Genomic DNA, 18,982 nt, shown 5'->3' with positions numbered 1-18,982 from the left:
CCCACCTCCTGCCCCATCTGTGATAGGTCAATGTGGGACAGCAAGTTCTAATTAGTTACAGAAGATTTCACAAAATTGTAGTGGAAGCAAATCCTCGATCCCGAGGGACTTCACAGGGGAAAGACGATTGAAGAAAGGTTTTGACCCGTCACCTAAACATATTCTCTTGGGATGCTGCCTGACCTGTTGAATTATTGCAGCACTTTGTGTTCTAATGATGAGTTTGTGCTGCTCCATAGTCTGGCCAACAACACCTTCAGTCATTTTGCTGATGGGGATTGACTGATGGGGCAGTACGTACATTAGATTTGTGAACAGTTCACAACTGGGCAATTTTTCATCGGGCCAGGTGTATGTTAATGTAACTAGTTTAGTTCAGTCATCACTGCAGTTTTGATTTTAGGCTGGATTATTTTTATTTTTCAGCCAGCACATCCATGAAAGGACAGGTTTTTAATTACTGCATCATAATGAATTGCCTAGCAGAGAGTGATCTTAGCAAAGTAGAATTTCAAATTCATTTTGGTGTTGAGAAGCTTATGACTGACACTTTTTTAAACATGAATAATGACAATTGTAATGGCAATAAATGGGCAGTGGCATTCATGCAGGCACATATTTGGTAAATATTACAGCAAGAAAGAGTGGCTCAATGAGAAGGGCAAGCCATCCGTGGGTAGGGTAGGAAGTTCAGTGTAGAGAGAGAAAATACATAGCATTGCAAATATTAATGGTATGGTAGAGGGTTAGGAAATCTTTGGAAACCAGCAAATGATGACAAAAAATAATATATAAAGGAAGACTAGAAGACACAACTTTTTTACATGTAGGAAGCAAAGTTTAATGGTGATGTATGGGGAAATATTTTTACACGGTGGGTGGTGAGGGCTTGGACTGTGCTGCCAGGTGGTAGAAGCAGATACAAGAGTGGGGTTTAAGAGACTTTTAGATAGGCATGTGGATATGCAGGAAATGAAACATATTGATCATGTGCAGGCAGAGGGAATTAGTTTATCTTTGCATCATGTTTGGCTTAGACAGAATCTCAGGGTATTTGACATGGGGGAAGAGGATACTTCCCCTAGTGAGTGCTTCTAACTGGAGGACATTCTTTCAGAATATTGGGTTGCTCATTCAAGGTGAAAATAATGAATTTGTTCTCTTGGGCATATCACTCTTTGGAATAATCCACGGCAGAGAATGACAAGGGATATGGGAAGAGAACAGGAAGTAATGTTGAGGTGGGTCAGCCATGACCTGATTGCATGAAAATTAGACAGAAGCAATGTCTGCCATTCCCGCTGTTGTTTTTTTTATCATCTTATCACGAATGGCACAATCTCCTCCTGTGCTCTACGTTTCTATATGACTGACATAAGTTTGAAAGTTAGCATCTGACTGTTATCTCATTTTTTATTGTTCTAGATTCAGAGTATTTATTCCTTTCAGGACAGATGTAAGAAAGTGACATTCCGAATCTGATAACAGGTAGTAAATATTATGTAAGAAGCACTTGTTTGTTCTTAACATATAAATTTCATATGGTGACATTTTACACTTTTGTCCCAAATACGATCCTCTTTATTTAAATAGCATACACCAGCCCCTGATATCAGTTTTATAATCATGTAGCTAATTTGAAGTTCATCCAGTGGTTTGATGCTTTTTTACAAAGGAAAGGTATTCCTCAACATCATCAGGTGATCCCATAATGAGTGGAACTCGTTGATGAATAGACTCTGGCTTCACATCAAGTATTAGCTGGGTTCCTGTTGTGGCTACACCACCAGCCTGCTCCATGATAAAGGCCATGGGGTTGCATTCATACAGCAGACGAAGCTGTGGTTGAAGAACAAATAACATGAATTGCATTATCCAGCATTATGCACAAGACCGTAGGAAATTGCAGGGTCGTAGAAATAACCCAGTCAATCAATAAATCAGTCCCTCTTTGCCCCACCCATTTTCCAGTCAAATCCATCTATGCTTCACGCTGTCTCAGGAAAGCAGCCAAAATAATCAAGGACCATTTACACCCGCAATCATTCTCTTTTCTCTCTTTTCTTATCAAGCAGAAGATATAAATGCTCTTGGTTTCTTCCCTGCTGTTGAACTATTGAACGCACATCTCATGAATTCCTTGTAGTGCTGATCTGCCAATCTACTGCATTGCAGCCCTTGCACTATTTTGTCTGTACTTTTGCTAGAGGTGTTACTCTATATTCTGTACTCCTTTTTGAACTACCTGTAGTATTGTTGCATGGCTTGATTGTGCTCAAATATAGTACAATACACCTGGTTAGCACATAATACAGATTTTACTATATCTCAAAGATAGATACAAAATGCTGCAGTATCTCAGTTGGACAGGCAGCACCTCTGGAGAGGAGTTGGTGACATTTCGGGTCGAGACCCTTCTTCAGACTGATGTCAGGGGAGTGGATGGTACATAGATCAGGATGTGTAAAGATAAGGAACTGTAAGGTGTGAAAACAGGACAAAGGGAATGTAGACCAAGGAACATGTAGAATAGGTCACACAAAAAAGCTGGAGAAACTCAGCGGGTGCAGCAGCATCTATGGAGCGAAGGAAATAGGCAACGTTTCGGGCCGAAACCCTTCTTCAGACATGTAGAATAGGTCATTGTTAGTTGGGAGAAGCTAACAGCAAAGCGAACAGAGATAAAATGTAGTTGGAGACAGTAAGACTGGTCAGAGAGGTGGAAGGGGTGGAGAGAGAGGGAAAGCAAGGGTTACTTGAAGTTAGAGGTCAATGTTCATACCGCTGGGGTGTAAGCTACCCAAGCGAAATATGAGGTGCTGTTCCTCCAATTTGTGCTGGGCTTCACTCTGACAATGGTGGAGGCCCAGGACAGAAAAGTCAGTGTGGGAATGGGAGGGGGAGTTAAAGTGTTTAGTAACAGGAATGATCAGGGTGTAAATGGTCCTTGATTATTTTGGCTGCTTTCCTGAGACAGCGTGAAGCATAGATGGATTCGACTGGAAAATGGGTGGGACAAAGGGACTGATTTATTGATTGACTGGGCTATTTCCACGATATAAGATATCATAATTGTAGGTGATGAGGGGAGCAAAGTATTAATTAATATAGCTATATTTATGATACATGGAAAGATACAATCAGAAGTGAGTTATTCCAGGCTTCCTCTCCATTCATGTAGATTATTGTGTCCACTGCATCTAATTTCTAAATGAAAATATAGCATGGTTTTATAGCCAGCTTTAAGTCAATAATAACTTTGTCTTGGATGTTAGCAAGTACCATCTATTGAGGGTTCTGTCAGTATGAACATGCATCATGACGTGTGTTATGCTGCAGTATTCGTTACAAAACATTTTCCCAGGCGTTTTTGGCAAATTAGCAGTTGTTAAAACATTTATATTAAAAGGCTGTTGGAAAATTTGAAAGTGTTATCAGAGGCATTTAAAAATGGTTTTGTAATAACATTGTTAATTGGCTCCTTGACTCAGTTGGTGAATACATATCCTGAAACGTTAAGGAAAAGCATGGTGCGGAAAGGATACAGGTTCATGATCTGATAAGAGTTCGCAGATTTCAGGCAAGCAAGGCAGTGCCAGTGCTCTGGATAGAGAGGAAATTGTCAGCTAAATTCCAGCTGACCACTAGAGGTTAACCCTGGCACAGACCAAACAACTTGGCATGAACCCGAAATTGAAAATTATCTTCTTTCTGTGCAAATCATTTGCCAGTTGAGCTGCAGGGAAATCTGTGCAGGGTTTCACCACATAGGTCAGCATGGAATGCATATTTCTGTTTATTTGTAAATGTTTTTATATACTGGAAACTTAGTTGGGCGCATACTAGTGGAAACCTACCTTTCCTTTTGGAGTTTTCTTATTGGCGGGATACATGAAGATTCCCCCATACTTCAAGGTACGATGGACATCTGCCACCATTGACCCAATATATCTTGCACTGTATGGAGCACTGCCATCCTGCATATAAAATAATTACAATATTGATTCCATTCTATCAAACGGTAAATTGTAAATTCCACCATATGTATCCATTCCATGAATAAATATTTTAAATATATAATTTTCATCCAAAAACAATGGTTCGTGTTTCATTTTATCACTTCAGATTAAAATAAACTTCTGTATAATCTCTTGCATGCAATTTAACCCATGTAGAACATTAGTAGATAGAAACATAGAAAATAGGTGCAGGGGTAGGCCATTCGGCCCTTCGAGCCTGCACCGCCATTCAATATGATCATGGCTGATCATCCAAATCAATATCCCATTCCTGCCTTCTCTCCATACCCCCTGATCCCTTTAGCCACAAGGGCCACATCTAACTCCCTCTGAAATATAGCCAATGAACTGACCTCAACTACCTTCTGTGGCAGAGAATTCCACAGATTCACCACTCTCTGTGTAAAAAATGATTTTCTCATCTCGGTCCTAAAAGACTTCCCTCTAATCCTTAAACTTTGACCCCTTGTTCTGGACTTCCCCAACATCGGGAATAATCTTCCTGCAAGCCTGTCAAGAATTTTGTACGTTTCTATAAGATCCCCCCTCAACCTTCTAAATTTTAGTGTGTACAAGCCGAGTCTATCCAGTCTTTCTTCATATGAAAGTCCTGCCATCCCAGGAATCGGTCTGGTGAACCTTCTCTGTACTCCCTCCATGGCAAGAATGTCTTTCCTCAGATTAGATGGGGCTGTTATAGTAATGGGGAGCATTCACAGGCTTGGACAAGACAGTTTGCGTTTCTCTTTCAAACTATCAAATTATTTTTCTGCATGTCAGCAATATTTTTATTGCAATTAGACAGAATAGTCTTTATCGAAAGGAAAGCAGGGGATACGCCAATTACTCAAGAGGACTTTCGCTCTTTGGAGACCTGAAGGTCTTGGAAGTCTCTGAAGGTTTGAGATGGAGATTCCTGGGCTTGACTGACACCAGATTTCCCAGAACTGTTACTCATGCACCATTGTGAATGACAGCCAGCTTCCATAACTCAACACTGTAAAACACCATTGCATGAAGCACCAGATTCTCAGCAGAGCAAGTATGAAATTTGCATGGTAGCTTTGTGATTTTAAGGTCATATGTTTGTATCTGTGAGAAGTGGGTTTTGTTAGAGGTGATTTGTGAATAAAAAATCACAAAAAAAATGGAAAGCACTCAGCAGGTGAGGCAGCATCTGTGGAAAGTGAAATAAAGTTAATGTTTCAGGTCCAAAGCCTTCTGTCAGCCTATGTAGAACAGGCAGGCAAAGAGACTTCAACCTGAAACATTGGCACCGTTTCTCTTTTCACAGGTGCTGCCTGGCCGGCCAAGTGTTCCTGCATTTTGTGCTTTCATTTCACACTCTCAGCATCTGCAAGTCTTTTTAAGTTCATTTTTGCGTAAATGCAAGTAGTTCTTTCTTGTTCATCCAAGGCACGAAGTATATACTTCATCCTCTTCCAGCAACACCTGCTCAATCAACGTCACAATCACAATCAAAAATTATAGAGGAGCGCTCCTCTAGTATCTTTGATCACAATACACTTTAGATAAAAGATATCCGATGCCATCTTGCACTACGGTTCCCCAGCTACCCTCAGAGATCGCATATATGTCTAGCTCTAATGGCACCAATGTTTTTAAACACTATATCTCCTCTCCACATTCCTTAACAATAGACTTAATTTCAGTTATTCTGTCTTCCTGCAAGATAATTTATCATGTAATGCCATCAGTGAAGCTAAGAGGATCCTTCAGTACATGATAATCTGTAAGTAAATACAATCTGACGCAAATACTGCCAACAGTATCTTATCACTTGGGGAAGCTGGCAACCACAGAATTACTTTGTGGCTCTTACTTTCTGCAGTGTGGCTGTGAATCTGAAACTCAGGAAGTGGCCTCCTCTGATACAGCAATCTAATGTATTTAGTAATGCTCCCAGCATTAACTTGGGCAGGCATAGAACAATACAGCTCAGGAACAATGCCTATGCCGATCATAAAGACAACTCTGATCTGCCAGCACAATCATTATCCCTCCATTCCCTGCATATCCATCTGCCTATCCAAAATTCTCTTAAATGCCGCTATCATATTCAACTCCACCACTACCCCTAGTAGCACCTTCCCTCGATGTAAAATCATAACATTCTATGTAAAATAAATAGTTGCCCACATATCTCTTTTAAACTTTGCCCCCACCCTCCCCTCATCTTAAAAATATGCCCTCTAGTATTTGATATTTCTGTATTGAGAAAAATATTCTGACCGTCTATCCTATCCATGTCTCTCATCTTTTTATATTCTTCGATCAGGTCTCCCCTCAATCTTAGGCATTCCAAAGAAAAGGCATTCCAACCTCTCGTAATAATACCCTAATACTAATACCCTCCAATCCAGGCACTTTTCTGGTAAGCCACACTTGCACCATAGCCTTCACATCCTTCCCGAATTGGGGCAACCAGAACTGCGCACAATATTCCAAATGCAGCCTAACCAGTCCTATAAAGCTGCACAATGACTCCTGACATACTCAATGCCCTGACCAATGAAGCCATCATGCCATATGCCTTCAACTCTACCGACTTGTGATACTACTTACACAGAGTTATGACTTGGAGACTTATGAACATCAATGCTGTTACATGTCATTATGTCATTAGTTGTATATTTTCCCCGTGCATTTGACCTCCCAAAACGAAACCCCTCACATTTGCTTGGATTAAACTCCATGTGCCATTTCTGCACTGCTTTCTGCAGTTGATCCATATACTGATGTATACTTTGAGAGCCTTCCTCATAGTCTGCAAGCTCAGCAGTCTTGGTGTCATCTGCAAAATTACTAACCAACGCATCTATGTTTATGTCCATGCTATTTATGTATACCACAAACAACAGAGGTGCCAGCATAGATCGCTGCAGAACTCAACTGATCACAGACCTCCAGCCTTCCACCACAACTCTCTGTCATTTATCAGTAAGCCAGTTCTGAATCCATACAACCAAGTCACTTAATTCCCTGCATCATTATCTTCTGGATCAGCCTACCATGGCAGACTTTATCAAATGCCTTACAAATCCATGTAAACAGCACGGCAAACGTCCCCAAAGGTTTCCTGAAATAATTTAAATCAAAAGCAGAGGCAGTCGTCACTTTTCTCTGGGTGAACAAAGCAGGAAGATGAACCTGAACAGACTTGAAAGGATTTCAGAGCATCAAATGCCATAGAATGGAGATTGGCAAATGCTGCAAACTGTTGTTTTCTGGCTGTTTTGAAAGGCAATTAATCTCACCACCCTGCTTTTATTTTTCAAAAGATTTCCAATTCTCTTTTGAAAGTTACTACTGAAACTACCGGCCATTCCAGCGGTGCATATCAGATCCTGACAATTCAGTATGATAATACAGTTCTCGTGTTTCCAAGTGCTGCTTAAACAGCATATGAAACTTTGCATGTTCATTTATAGCCACTCTTAAATTAATCCAGCATTGGTTTAAAGCAAGGACATTAGCTTTAAATGTTGCCCAGCCATTCATTCATGAAGAATGTCATATTTGAGCCCAATACTCAAATAAAGTTCACTTGAGCAACAGTGCTCATCGGATGATGGTGACAGAATCTTTCCAGCCCCTTTATTCAATGAGTCATTGATGCTGACAGTAATTGTAGTACCTCATCCAGCACTAATTTTACACAGACAAAATATTGTATCTTGGATTTTTCTAGGCTATGTGTTTTAGCATCATGTAATGCAATACAATCAAGTAAAAATATAGTAGTTCCCTGCCTAATGGAAACTAATTAAATCTATTTTGTATATTTAATGTATTTGCCTAGATACACTGTATATTTATAACAATGATCTGCTGGTGTGTGGATTATGTGTCTAAATTGTGGAATGCAGAATATTTGGCAGACCAAAGTTTAATCTTGTTTTGCAGATGGCTCAACCTAATAAAACACCAACAATATGCAATAGCTGTTGAAACAGATTATAACTGAAAACATTCAGCAGTTTCATTTTTCTTAGAAGCATGACATTTTAAAGATCCTTTGCATCCAACTTGAATAAATATGAATCATAGATAGACACAAAAAGCTGGAATAACTCAGCAGGTCAGACAGCATCTCAGGAGAAAAGGAATAGGTTTCAGATCGAGACCCTTCTTCAGAACCTTTTCCCCAGAGATGCTGTTTGACCCGGGAACTTCAGCATTTTGTGTCTATCTTTTGTTTAAAACCAGCATCTGCAGTTCCTTCCTACACTATAGATAGGAAACATAATGGATCAGGGCTTTTTAGGGGTTTCTCATTCCCTGCAGTCTGTTCCTACACAGATCACTTACAGACAAGACCATTGTTCTGAAATATAAAATTAAATTTGTAGTATAGGACTCTGGAACATTGCATAGATGAATGGAAAGCTCTTTGCAAGTTTATTCCACAGTTTCACTGTCAAGTTCTGACATGTTGAATATAAAATGCAATTGGACTGGTGGGTCAGTAAAAGGGACAAAGGACATATATTGTCACATACACCATTTTTGATGCAATGAAATTTGAGTTGCCAATTGCAGCAATAAAAATAAAACACAACATTAAAGAACTTGACATTAAATATAAAAACATCCCCCCACAATGGTTCCCACTGTGAGGAAAGATGCTCCGTGACCACAGCTCCGCGATGTTGGAGTCGGCAGTCCCAGCTGTCTGGAGCTTACCACACGGTGACCCGGTTAAGGCATCGCCCGCTCCGCGATGGTGCTTCAGCGTCGTGCCGCTGCCGAAGCTGATGTGCGGGGATCGCTGGTCAGTGCAGGCACAGTGGGCCGAAGGGCCTGTTTCCATGCTGTATCTCTAAACTAAACATGGTCTGTCTGCTTAACATAAAATTGCACAATACAGAAGGAAACCATATTAATATTTGACACTGAGAGAGTTATGAAGCGGCGCCTGCTGGCGGAAGCCGCGGTCACGTGACTCGGGAGGGGCTGCTATTTTCGTGCGGTTTCGTTTTCGCGCCACAGTTGTTTCGCTGACCACCATTGTGATCAGACATGTTTGCAGAGACCTGTTTGCCAAGGAGCGATTGTGTAAATAAATCAGTTCAGAAAGATTGGTTATCGTTTCTGCATCCGCCAAAGTGGTGACCCCGACCTGTCTAGCCGTCGTTAGACAAGAGATCATGCAGGAGGACTACGTCCCCGCTGAATCGGCCGGCATGAGGCAGGGCTCACCGGGCTTTAAGCTACCTTCCTTTTGGCCAGATCAACCTCCGGTGTGGTTCGCCCACGTAGAGGCACAGTTCCATCTGCATCGAATACTCATGGATGACACAATGTACTTCCATGTGGTGGGAGCTCTGCCACAGGACTGTGCCTCGAGGCTGTTGCCGTATATTAGAGACCCGCCGATGATCGCAAAGTACGAAGGTTTGAAGGCCCTGCTGTTACATACCTTCGGTCTCAGCCGTAGAGACAGGGCGGCGAAGATCCTGCACATGGACAGTGTCGCTGATCGGCGTCCATCCACCATCATGGCGAAGATGCTGGCCCTGATGGATGGGCATCGCCCGTGTCTGCTTTTCCGAACAGGCGTTCTTGGAGCAGATGCCAGACGAGGTCCATTTGATGCTCGCCGAGGCCGATTTCAGCGATCTCCAGCACCTCACGGAGCGGGCCGACGAGTGGTGGACCCACAGACGGCGGGACGTTTGTTCTTTCACCCGCCCCACTGCCACAGCCGGAGGTGAACAGCTGACAATGTTGGTGCTACTACCATCTCCGTTACGGATTGAAGCCCGAAGATATCAAAGCCCCTGCTCGTTTCAGGGCAATGCCTCGGCCGAACGCTCATAGAGGCGAACGCGATCGGCCCAAACGAACGCCTCTACATCCGTGATCGCCATTCCGGCCACCGTTTCCTGGTCGACTCCAGTGCCATATCCAGCATCCTGCCACCGAGCGCCCGAGATACCCGCGTCGAGATACCCCGTCCTCTCGGCCATTAACGAGATGACATTTGAACTTACAGTGCGCGGACCCTGGTCAAATTTCGTCTCCCACCCATATAGGTGAAAGTTCACCGTTGCTGACGTCGCCCAGCCGATATTGGGGGCCGACTTCTTGCGCGCGTTCTCCCTGCTAGTCGATGTGCGAGGCGGGCGAAAGGTTCCATTGTCGGACCTGTGCCCTGCCAAGCCGCGTAATCCGTTCTCGCCCCAGCAACAACTCGACGAGGTAGCTGAGATCCAGCAACCTTTTGCAGCCCTTCTCACTGAATTCCCAGAGTTGCTCACGTCCTGGTTCGACGGGGCCGTGCCACGTCATGGCGTGGTCCACCACAATCCCACCGAGGGCCCACCGGTTCACGCCCTCGCGCGCCGCCTCCCACCTGATAAACTGCGCATTGCACGAGACGAGTTCCAGCTTATGGAGGACATGGGGATTGTCTGACGGTCGGATAGCCCTTGGGCTTCCCCGCAGCACATGGTGGCCAAAGCGTCCAGGGGCTGGAGACCTTGCGGTGATTACAGGCGTCTAAACGTGGTAACCACAGCAGATCGATACCCAGTCCCAAACATCCAAGATTTCTCGGCTCATTTGGAGGGCGCTGCCTTCTTCTCGAAGGTCGACCTTATTCGCGGGTATAATCAAATTCCTTTCCATCCCGACGATGTTTCTAAGACGGCCACCATCACCCCTTTCAGCCTTTTCGAATGGCTCAGAATGCCTTTTGGTCTGAAGAACGCTGCTCAAGCATTCCAAATGCTAATGGATCAGGTCGGGTGGGGTTTGCCGTTCATATTCATCTCGATGATATTCTGGTGGCCAGCAGCTCACAGGTTCAACACGTCAGACACCTCCACCTGCTCTTCGAACGGCTGCGTAAGCACGGGTTGGTGATCAACCCCACGAAGTGCCAGTTCAAATTGCGCTCCATCTCCTTTTTAGGTCACAGGATAACCTGCCACGGCGCACAGCCGCTGCCTGAGAAGGTCCATGCAATCTGTCGCCTCCCGAGGCCACTATCCGTCAAGTGTCTGCAGGAATTCATCAGAATGGTTAACTTCTACCACCGATTCTTCCCGTCAGCAGCCGCCATCATGAGGCCGTTATTCCAATGTCTGGCAGGCAAACCTAAAGACCTGGTTTGGTCCAGGGAGGCAGGGATAGCTTTCGAGCTATAAATGTAATCCTGTGGTGGAGCTGTAACAGCTACAGCTACTGAATACATGAAACAAAGTTTCACAATTGGCTGAGCAAGCTGCAGTTTAACCAGGTATCAAAACTATTACAGATAAGTCACGTATCTGAAACTCTCATATATTGAAACATTCATAATCTATTAAAGAATCAGTTAATCAAATACATTTAAAAATAATAGAACATATTTAAGTAAATTCACTTTCATTAATTAATTAGTTAAATTAGGTGCTACCTGACACCCTGGCGCTTTGCAGCTGTTTTTCTCCCTTCAACTGAATGGATTTGTGGTTCCTGCCACGTAATTAATCTAGACCAGGACCTGACGGTGAATTTCCCAGAGTACAAACTGAGAATGTGCTGAAACTGCATGTTTTGTGGTCGGGTTACATGAGGAATCTCATGTTGGGACTTTGCCAGCTTTGAGCATGCTGCAGTTTGTGTGTGATTCCTGGAGGGGATTGTATTTAGACAGGAAACTGCCACAAATTTCATGCAGAATTTGGCAAATTTAATCTGCCTCCACAATCTTCAACTTCATTTCAAGCAGCGCATTCCATATTGTAACAACCCGATACTTATCTGATTTTCTTCCTCTTCCTTCTTGTTTGCTCATTTATTTTAAATCTGTTTCCTCTCCATGCCACCTGTTCAGGGATACTCCAAATTGATCAAAGCTGTTTATCATTTATAAATTTCTGTTAAATCTCCCCTTACCTTCACGTTTCTAATAAAATGCAAGCCTCATTTCTTTAGGCAACTGTAGAATTTTATCCCTGTTACCATTTCTAGAAATGTACTCCTAAAGTATGGTGATAAAGGTTAATTAGCTAGATTCAAACAGTATTTAACAAAGCATTAGGCCAGGAATTTCATTTGACCTGTTCATAACCTGTCTCCATTACTTTACTAGAATTCTGATGGAAAATATTTTATGTATTGAAAAGGGATTTCCATCACCCTTGCAAAATAGTAATGATGGTGAAGTAGGTGCACTTGCAAGTAAATTAGTGACGTGACCCTATACTGCTATTTCAGAAACTAATTTTAATATCTTTTTGTTTATGTCAGTAATTCTATTCAGAAATAAACCTATTGTTGCACATATTATACAAGTGAAAAGGCATTTCCTGATGGAGCAGACAAAATCTGTAGGAGAGAACTGTAGACGCTGGTTTACACTGAAGATGGGCACAATATGTTGCGTTAGCCCCGTGGGACAAGCAGCATCTCTGGAGAGAAGGAATGAATGGGTTACGTTTGGGTCAAGACCCTTCTTCAGACTTCAGTATTTCTTCAGCATTTCCTAAACTGACAACACATGCTAGGATATTTACTAATTCTAATCACGTAATATGTTTAAATAATATTTTAAAACATTTTGGCGGTCGCAAGAACTACAACTAAGTTTTATACAGAGAAGGTTCACCAGACTGATTCCTGGGATGTCAGGACTTTGATATGAAGAAAGACTGGATAGACTCGCCTTGTACTCGCTAGAATTTAGAAGATTGAGGGGGGATCTTATAGAAACTTGCAAAATTCTTAAGGGGTTGGACAGGCTGGATGCAGGAAGATTGTTCCCGATGTTGGGGAAGTACAGAACAAGGGGTCACAGTTTAAGGATAAGGGGGAAATCTTTTAGGACAGAGATGAGGAAAACATTTTTCACACAGAGAGTGGTGAATCTCTGGAATTCTCTGCCACAGAAGGTAGTTGAGGCCAGTTCATTGGCTATATTTAAGAGGGAGTTAGATGTGGCCCTTGTGGCTAAAGGGATCAGGGGGTATGGAGAGAAGGCAGGTACAGAATACTGAGTTGGATGATCAGCCATGATCATATTGAATGGCGGTGCAGGCTCGAAGGGCAGAATGGCCTACTCCTGCACCTATTTTTTATGTTTCTATTCTCAAAATAGCTTCTTAGCTCACAGGTTCTTACAACACCTCTGGCCACAATGGTGGTCAGCACTCAACTGCTGCGCAAAAGCGAAACCGCGCGAAAAACCAGCAGCCCCTCCTCGAGTCACGTGACCACGGCTTCCGAACGCCGGGTTCGATACCTGCGTGCACCAGCAGGCGCCGCTGCATTGACACTTTTCATTTCACTGCACATCTCGTATGTGTATGTGATAAATAAACTCGACTGAACTTGACAACATGTTATTTCTTTAAACAAATCGATTTATGTTATTTTTCTATTTACATCAAAACCGACATCTAAGATGGAGCTGGAATCTCTGAGAAGGTAAAAAGTGCTGTATTTTCTTATTTCTTTGGAATCATTCATAAATGTCTCAATTTTTCCCTCATCGTGGTATTCTCTTTGCCTGCTCCCACCACTTCTCAGTAGATGTTGATACATGTGAAAGAGAATCCCTCTGTGTGCTGTGTGTTGCAATGTTATAAATTTGTCCTTTGTAAGTATGTTTCTTTTTCACTGAACATAGTACATTTTCCTTTTGTCAGTCACAGAATTTGCGGGATAAACTAAAACATGCGAATCCATCTTCTCATTCAAAAATGCTGGAGTACAGTGTAACCAGTGCTCAACAGTTGTAGCAGGGTTTGCACGCTATCACCTCCTATTACAAGGCGAAACTGGGTAACAAAAGTGGCAACAAATGTCACTAGGATGAGCTCAATGTCTTTTATGCACATTTTAACAGGAAGAACGACGACACATCCGCATAAGCCCCCACAGCCCCGACAACAGGAACTGCAGATGCTGGTTTATACCCAAGTACTGGAGTAATTCTGCAGCCGACATCAGAGCATCATCCAGGCTATTAAACCTGGCTCAGCCAAAACTTTGATTATTAATAACCAATTATCTGTTATTTGCACTTTATCAGTTTATTTATTCATGTGTGTATATATTTATATTATGGTATATGGACACATTGATCTGTTTTGTAGTAAATGCCTACTATGTTCTGTGCACTGAAGCAAAGCAATAATTTCATTGTCCTACCAGGAACACATGACAATAAATTCACTTGAACTTGAACTTTTATCGATTTTAATGTTTTTAGTTATTTGTTATTTTATAGGCAGCAACTGAAGAAAGCACCCACAGAGGTGAGGACTGTACAGAGCTTGTCCGGGGGGGGGGGGTGTCTGTAGACTGGGCAACGTTCAGGGTCTCTGCAACGGATCTGAATGAATACGCCACAGTCGTTACGAACTTCATAAGGAAATGTGTGGAGGACTGTGTTCCAACATAAACCTTCCGAGTGTTTCCTAACCAGAAGCCGTGGATGAATCATGAGATCTGCATTCTTCTGAAGGCATTATTAATTATTTTAACTGCTTATCATTTTTAATGTTTAAATGCATGTGATTTCACTTCATTGTGCCTTTATCCTGGATGTAAAAGTGATGCAACAGCCTTGACAGCATTTGGCTGTTAATGACACTCTAAATCGGGCCCCAATGTACACTGCTCAGAGTCTACCAGCAGATTAGAGCACCCTCCACCTTGTATAATGTTGCTTGGGTCAGTTTATTCTGCCACAGCATCTACCAAATGGAAATTTGGGGATGGGAGGGGACACTTCACATGGTGGGTCCAAGCCGTAGATGGATCCTGCATGACCTGGCAACTTTTGTATAGTTTAGAGGTATAGCGCAGAAACAGGCCCTTCAGTCCACCAAGTCCGTGCCGACCTGCGATCTCCGTTACACTAGCACGCATTAGAATTTTTCAAACCTGTACGTATCTGGAATGTGGGAGGAAACCGGAGCACCCGGGGAAAACCCACGCAGTCACAGCAAGAAAGTACAAACTCCTAGAGACAGCATCTGTACTCAGGATTAAACTCGGGTCTCTGGCACGTAAGGCAAAAACTCTAGCACTATGCCACCATGCCACTCTAAAGGGTCTGTATATATGTGCCACCACAAAAGAAGCATGTACATTGCTTGGACACTGTAGATGTAGTCAAGTCAAGAGTCAAGAGTGTTTTATTGTCATATGTCCCAGACGGGAAAATGAAATTCTTACTTGCTGCAGCACAACAGAATATGTGAATATGTAAACATTGTATATAACGGGAAAAAAGAAAAATTTCAATAAATAACAAATATAGTGCAAATAACAAATAATAATATAGTCTTTTGCAGTTCAGAGCTCATAGCTTATTTGTTGTGTTTAACAGCCTAATGGCTGTGGGGAAGTGGCTGTTCCTGAACCTGGACATTACAGTCTTCAGGCTCCTGTACCTTCTTCCTGATGGCAGTGGTGAGATGAGTGTGTGGCCAGGATGGTGTGGGTCCTTGATGATTTTGGCTGCCTTTTTGAGGCAGCGACTACGATAGATCCCTTCGACGGTGGGGAGGTCAAAGCCGGTGATGGACTGCGCAATGGTCACAACTTTTTTTTTGTCTTTTTCGCTGCTGGACGTTCAAGTTGCCGAACCAGGCCACGATGCAACCAGTGAGAATGCTCTCTACTGCGCACCTGTAGAAGTTTAGGAGAATCCTCTTTGACATGCCGAATCTCCGTAATCTTCTCAGGAAGTAGAGTCGCTGATGTGCCTTCTGTATAATTGCATCGGTGTGCTGGGTCCAGGAAAGATCTTCTGATGTATGCACGCCCAGGAATTTGAAGTTATTGACCCTCTCCACCATCGTCCCATTGATATAAACAGGATTGTGGGTCCTCATCCTTCCCATACTAAAGTCCACAATCAATCTCACTTCTATACTCTGACTCGTCCCCATCTGTGATTCGTCCAACCACAGTGGTGTCATCGGCGAACTTGATGATGGAGTTCACACTATGACAGGCTACGCAGTCATGGGTATAGAGCGAGGGGGCTGAGCATACAGCCTTGAGGTGCTCCCGTACTATTTGTTACTGAGGATGAAGTGGTTCCTCCAATTCGAACAGACTGTGGTCTGTGGATGAGGAAGTCGAGGATCCAATTGCAGAGGGATGCGCAGAGGCCCAGTTCCGTGAGCTTGGTAACCAGCTTTTTTTCTTCTTTTTTTTTAATCAAAAATATTTATTCAAATATTAAAATAGTATTTACAATACAATAAAACAAAACACCACCATAATACAAGACAAACAAATATGCTAAGCAACTGCTAAACAACTATATTGCAATCCTTGTCCAGGATACATTCAACCCCACTCGGTGCCCAGCGGTCGCGGAACTCCCTCAGGGTGCCCATAGACAGGGCGTATTCCCTTTCCATCCGCACCCGGGCACGGACGTATCCCCGGAAAAGGGGCAGGCAGCCGGCTCGGGTAGAGCCGCCCTCCATCGTCTGGCGCCTTGACTCGCGGATGGCCAGCTTTGGTAACCAGCTTGGAAGGGATGATGGTATTAAACGCCAAGCTACAGTCTTTAAACAACAGCCTGACATGGGTGTTTTTATTGTCCAAGTGGTCCAGTGGGTAGTGGGAGTGGAGAGTAAATTGCACCTGTTGTGGCGGTATGCGAACTGTAGTTGGTCGAGGTTCTTGTCGAGGTAGGAGTTGATGTGCACCATAACCAACCTCTCAAAGCACTTCATCACCACAGATGTTACTGCCGCTGGTCGATACTGGGCAGCCTTGGAAGCCTTACCCCATTACCCAAACCTCACGTCAAAAACCTTGGCGTGATATTTGACGCTGCATTGAAATTTGACAAACAAGTCAATGCCGTGGTAAAAGCTAGCTTCTCCCAGCTTTGGACGATCGCTAAAATAAAACCTTTTCTCCAATTTGACGACCTCGAAAAGATCATCCACTCATTTATCTCCTCCCGCCTTGATTACTGCAAATCCCTTTACACTGGCATCAGCCAATCATCCCTGTCCTGCCGGTAATTGGTCCCAATTACCAGCAGGACTCCTGACGGGCACCAGAAAAAAGGACCTCATCACCCCGATTGTGGCCTCTGTCCACTGGCTCCCAGTGCGGTTCCAAATCAATTTCAAGCTCGTTCTTTATGTATACAAAGCCCTTACACACACACACACCTTTTAACTACATAGCAACCCTATTCCACTGCACTATGAGTTCAAAAGAACCATGCCAACCAATTTTTACTTGCGGAAAATGTTTCAGCATCTCGACCAAACTGAGGCCGCGAGTATTCGGGAACTTCCCACGAGCATGAAGGAGAGTTACAGTGACCTCCTCCTAGGACCATGTGTCGACCATGCTGCAAGTTTGACTCTAGCGCAAATTCTTCTAACGCAAATTAGGTCCCCGCAGTGGGACAAGCCCTTTAGCAGCTCGCTACTTACATTGTTGATTTCTGCAGATTCTTTGATGCAGATGAGCTCAGAAATACTATATTTGAAGATTTTCTGTTGTGCCGCTGGCAAAATTTCCCCACAGGTAGGCGCCATCTTAGATAGACATGAATATTACTTTAACACATTTGAAAAATGGCCAGAGCTGTCAATGCATGGGCATTTATTCATTCGATCCACTTCAGATCCTCATCCAATTGCACAGATCTTGATATTGTCATCTCTGCATAACTAATCATGTCATAGCCCGCTGCTAACCTGGAGATAGTTCCCATTATTCAGTAGTGAGTTTCTATTCAAAATTTATTTCAAAGCTCAATAACATGTAAAAAGTGACTTAACAAGAGCATGTATTGTTCGGATTCTATTTAACCATGAAGTAGCTTTTTAGGTTCCAAGTCCTGTTTGAAACAAATACCATACTCTTCCAGTTTTGCAACATTATGTCCTTGCCTTTTCCTGATGGGAGCTGACGATCTGGCCTTGAATACCACTGCTCCTTCAATTGTTACCCATCCTAAACTTTAGTTAATGCAAAACTCTGTGACCCAGTTCTTCTATTTTATCTTCAACTTATGTCAAGCTCCTTGTGCTCCGGCAAAGTACATAAGAGCTATTCCTAGTTTTCTCATTTTTTACTGTTTGCATCACTGGTTTGGTAACATGAATGCTCAGCAACAAAGGAGGCCGCCGAAAGTAGTAGATATTGCCCAGTCCATCGCAGGTGGACCTCCCTTCTGTGCCTCCAAAAAGCAGCTAATATCATCAAAGACCTGCAGCACCCAGGTCATGCTCTCATCTCACTACTACCTTCAGCAAGGTGGTACAGGTGCCTGCAAACCATGGCATCCAGATTCATTTTGTTGTCTCTGTACTGTACACTGAGAAATTAAAATTGAATCTGAATCTGAATCAAGAATAGCAACTAGCAGACTCTTGAATGCTGCACAACAGCATCATAATCCTACTTCCGCAACTATGGACGTTGTTTTTGATGCACCATGTACTCGAGTTTAATATGATTTGGTTACCTAGTATTACTGGTTTTGATTTATTATATTATTAATTATTTAGATTAGATTAGATTAGATTCAACTTTATTGCCATTGTAATCAGTTTGGCGGTGTTGAGGGACCAGGACAGAACCTCAGAGATGTGGACCCAGAGGAATTTAAAGTTGGAGACGTGCTCCACCTCAGTCCCGTTTATGTGGACGGGGATGTGTCTGCCGCCTCTGGTCTTCTGATAGTCCACAATGATTTCCTTCGTCTTCTGTGTGTTGAGGACAAGGTTGTTGTTGGTACACCAAGCAGCCAGGCTATATATTTAGTCGTATGTTATTGTGTTAATTGGCCTGTAAAGATGCACAAGTAAGAATGTCATTGTTCCGTTCCGTTCATTTCCACTGACTGTGTAGTTAACTCTTATCCGACAATCCACTCAGCATGTTGTGCTGTTTGTTTTCTGTTTCCTCTCCAACGACACTGTCTATCTGTCAGCTGTAATCTCCCTGCATTT

At 43.0% G+C, this 18,982-nt stretch overlaps 1 protein-coding gene across 1 annotated transcript in view; it reads right to left on the bottom strand.

The window, feature by feature from the left end:
* Positions 1 to 1,302: 1,302 nt before the first annotated feature.
* Positions 1,303 to 18,982, bottom strand: part of LOC129695722 (fructose-1,6-bisphosphatase isozyme 2-like) — a 58,845-nt gene continuing 41,165 nt past the window's right edge. The window contains exons 6-7 of the mRNA XM_055632925.1: positions 3,858 to 3,977; positions 1,303 to 1,839 (exon numbers count right to left, since the gene is read on the bottom strand). Of these exons, the coding sequence (XP_055488900.1) occupies positions 1,645 to 1,839; positions 3,858 to 3,977 (315 nt within the window). The 3' untranslated portion in view covers positions 1,303 to 1,644. The remainder of the gene's footprint in view (positions 1,840 to 3,857; positions 3,978 to 18,982) is intronic.

This window comes from Leucoraja erinacea, chromosome 3, assembly GCF_028641065.1.
Source record: "Leucoraja erinacea ecotype New England chromosome 3, Leri_hhj_1, whole genome shotgun sequence".
Taxonomy (NCBI): Eukaryota; Metazoa; Chordata; class Chondrichthyes; order Rajiformes; family Rajidae; genus Leucoraja; species Leucoraja erinaceus.
The sequence above is the reverse complement of the archived record's forward strand: the minus strand, read 5'-3'. Positions and strand labels throughout refer to the sequence as shown.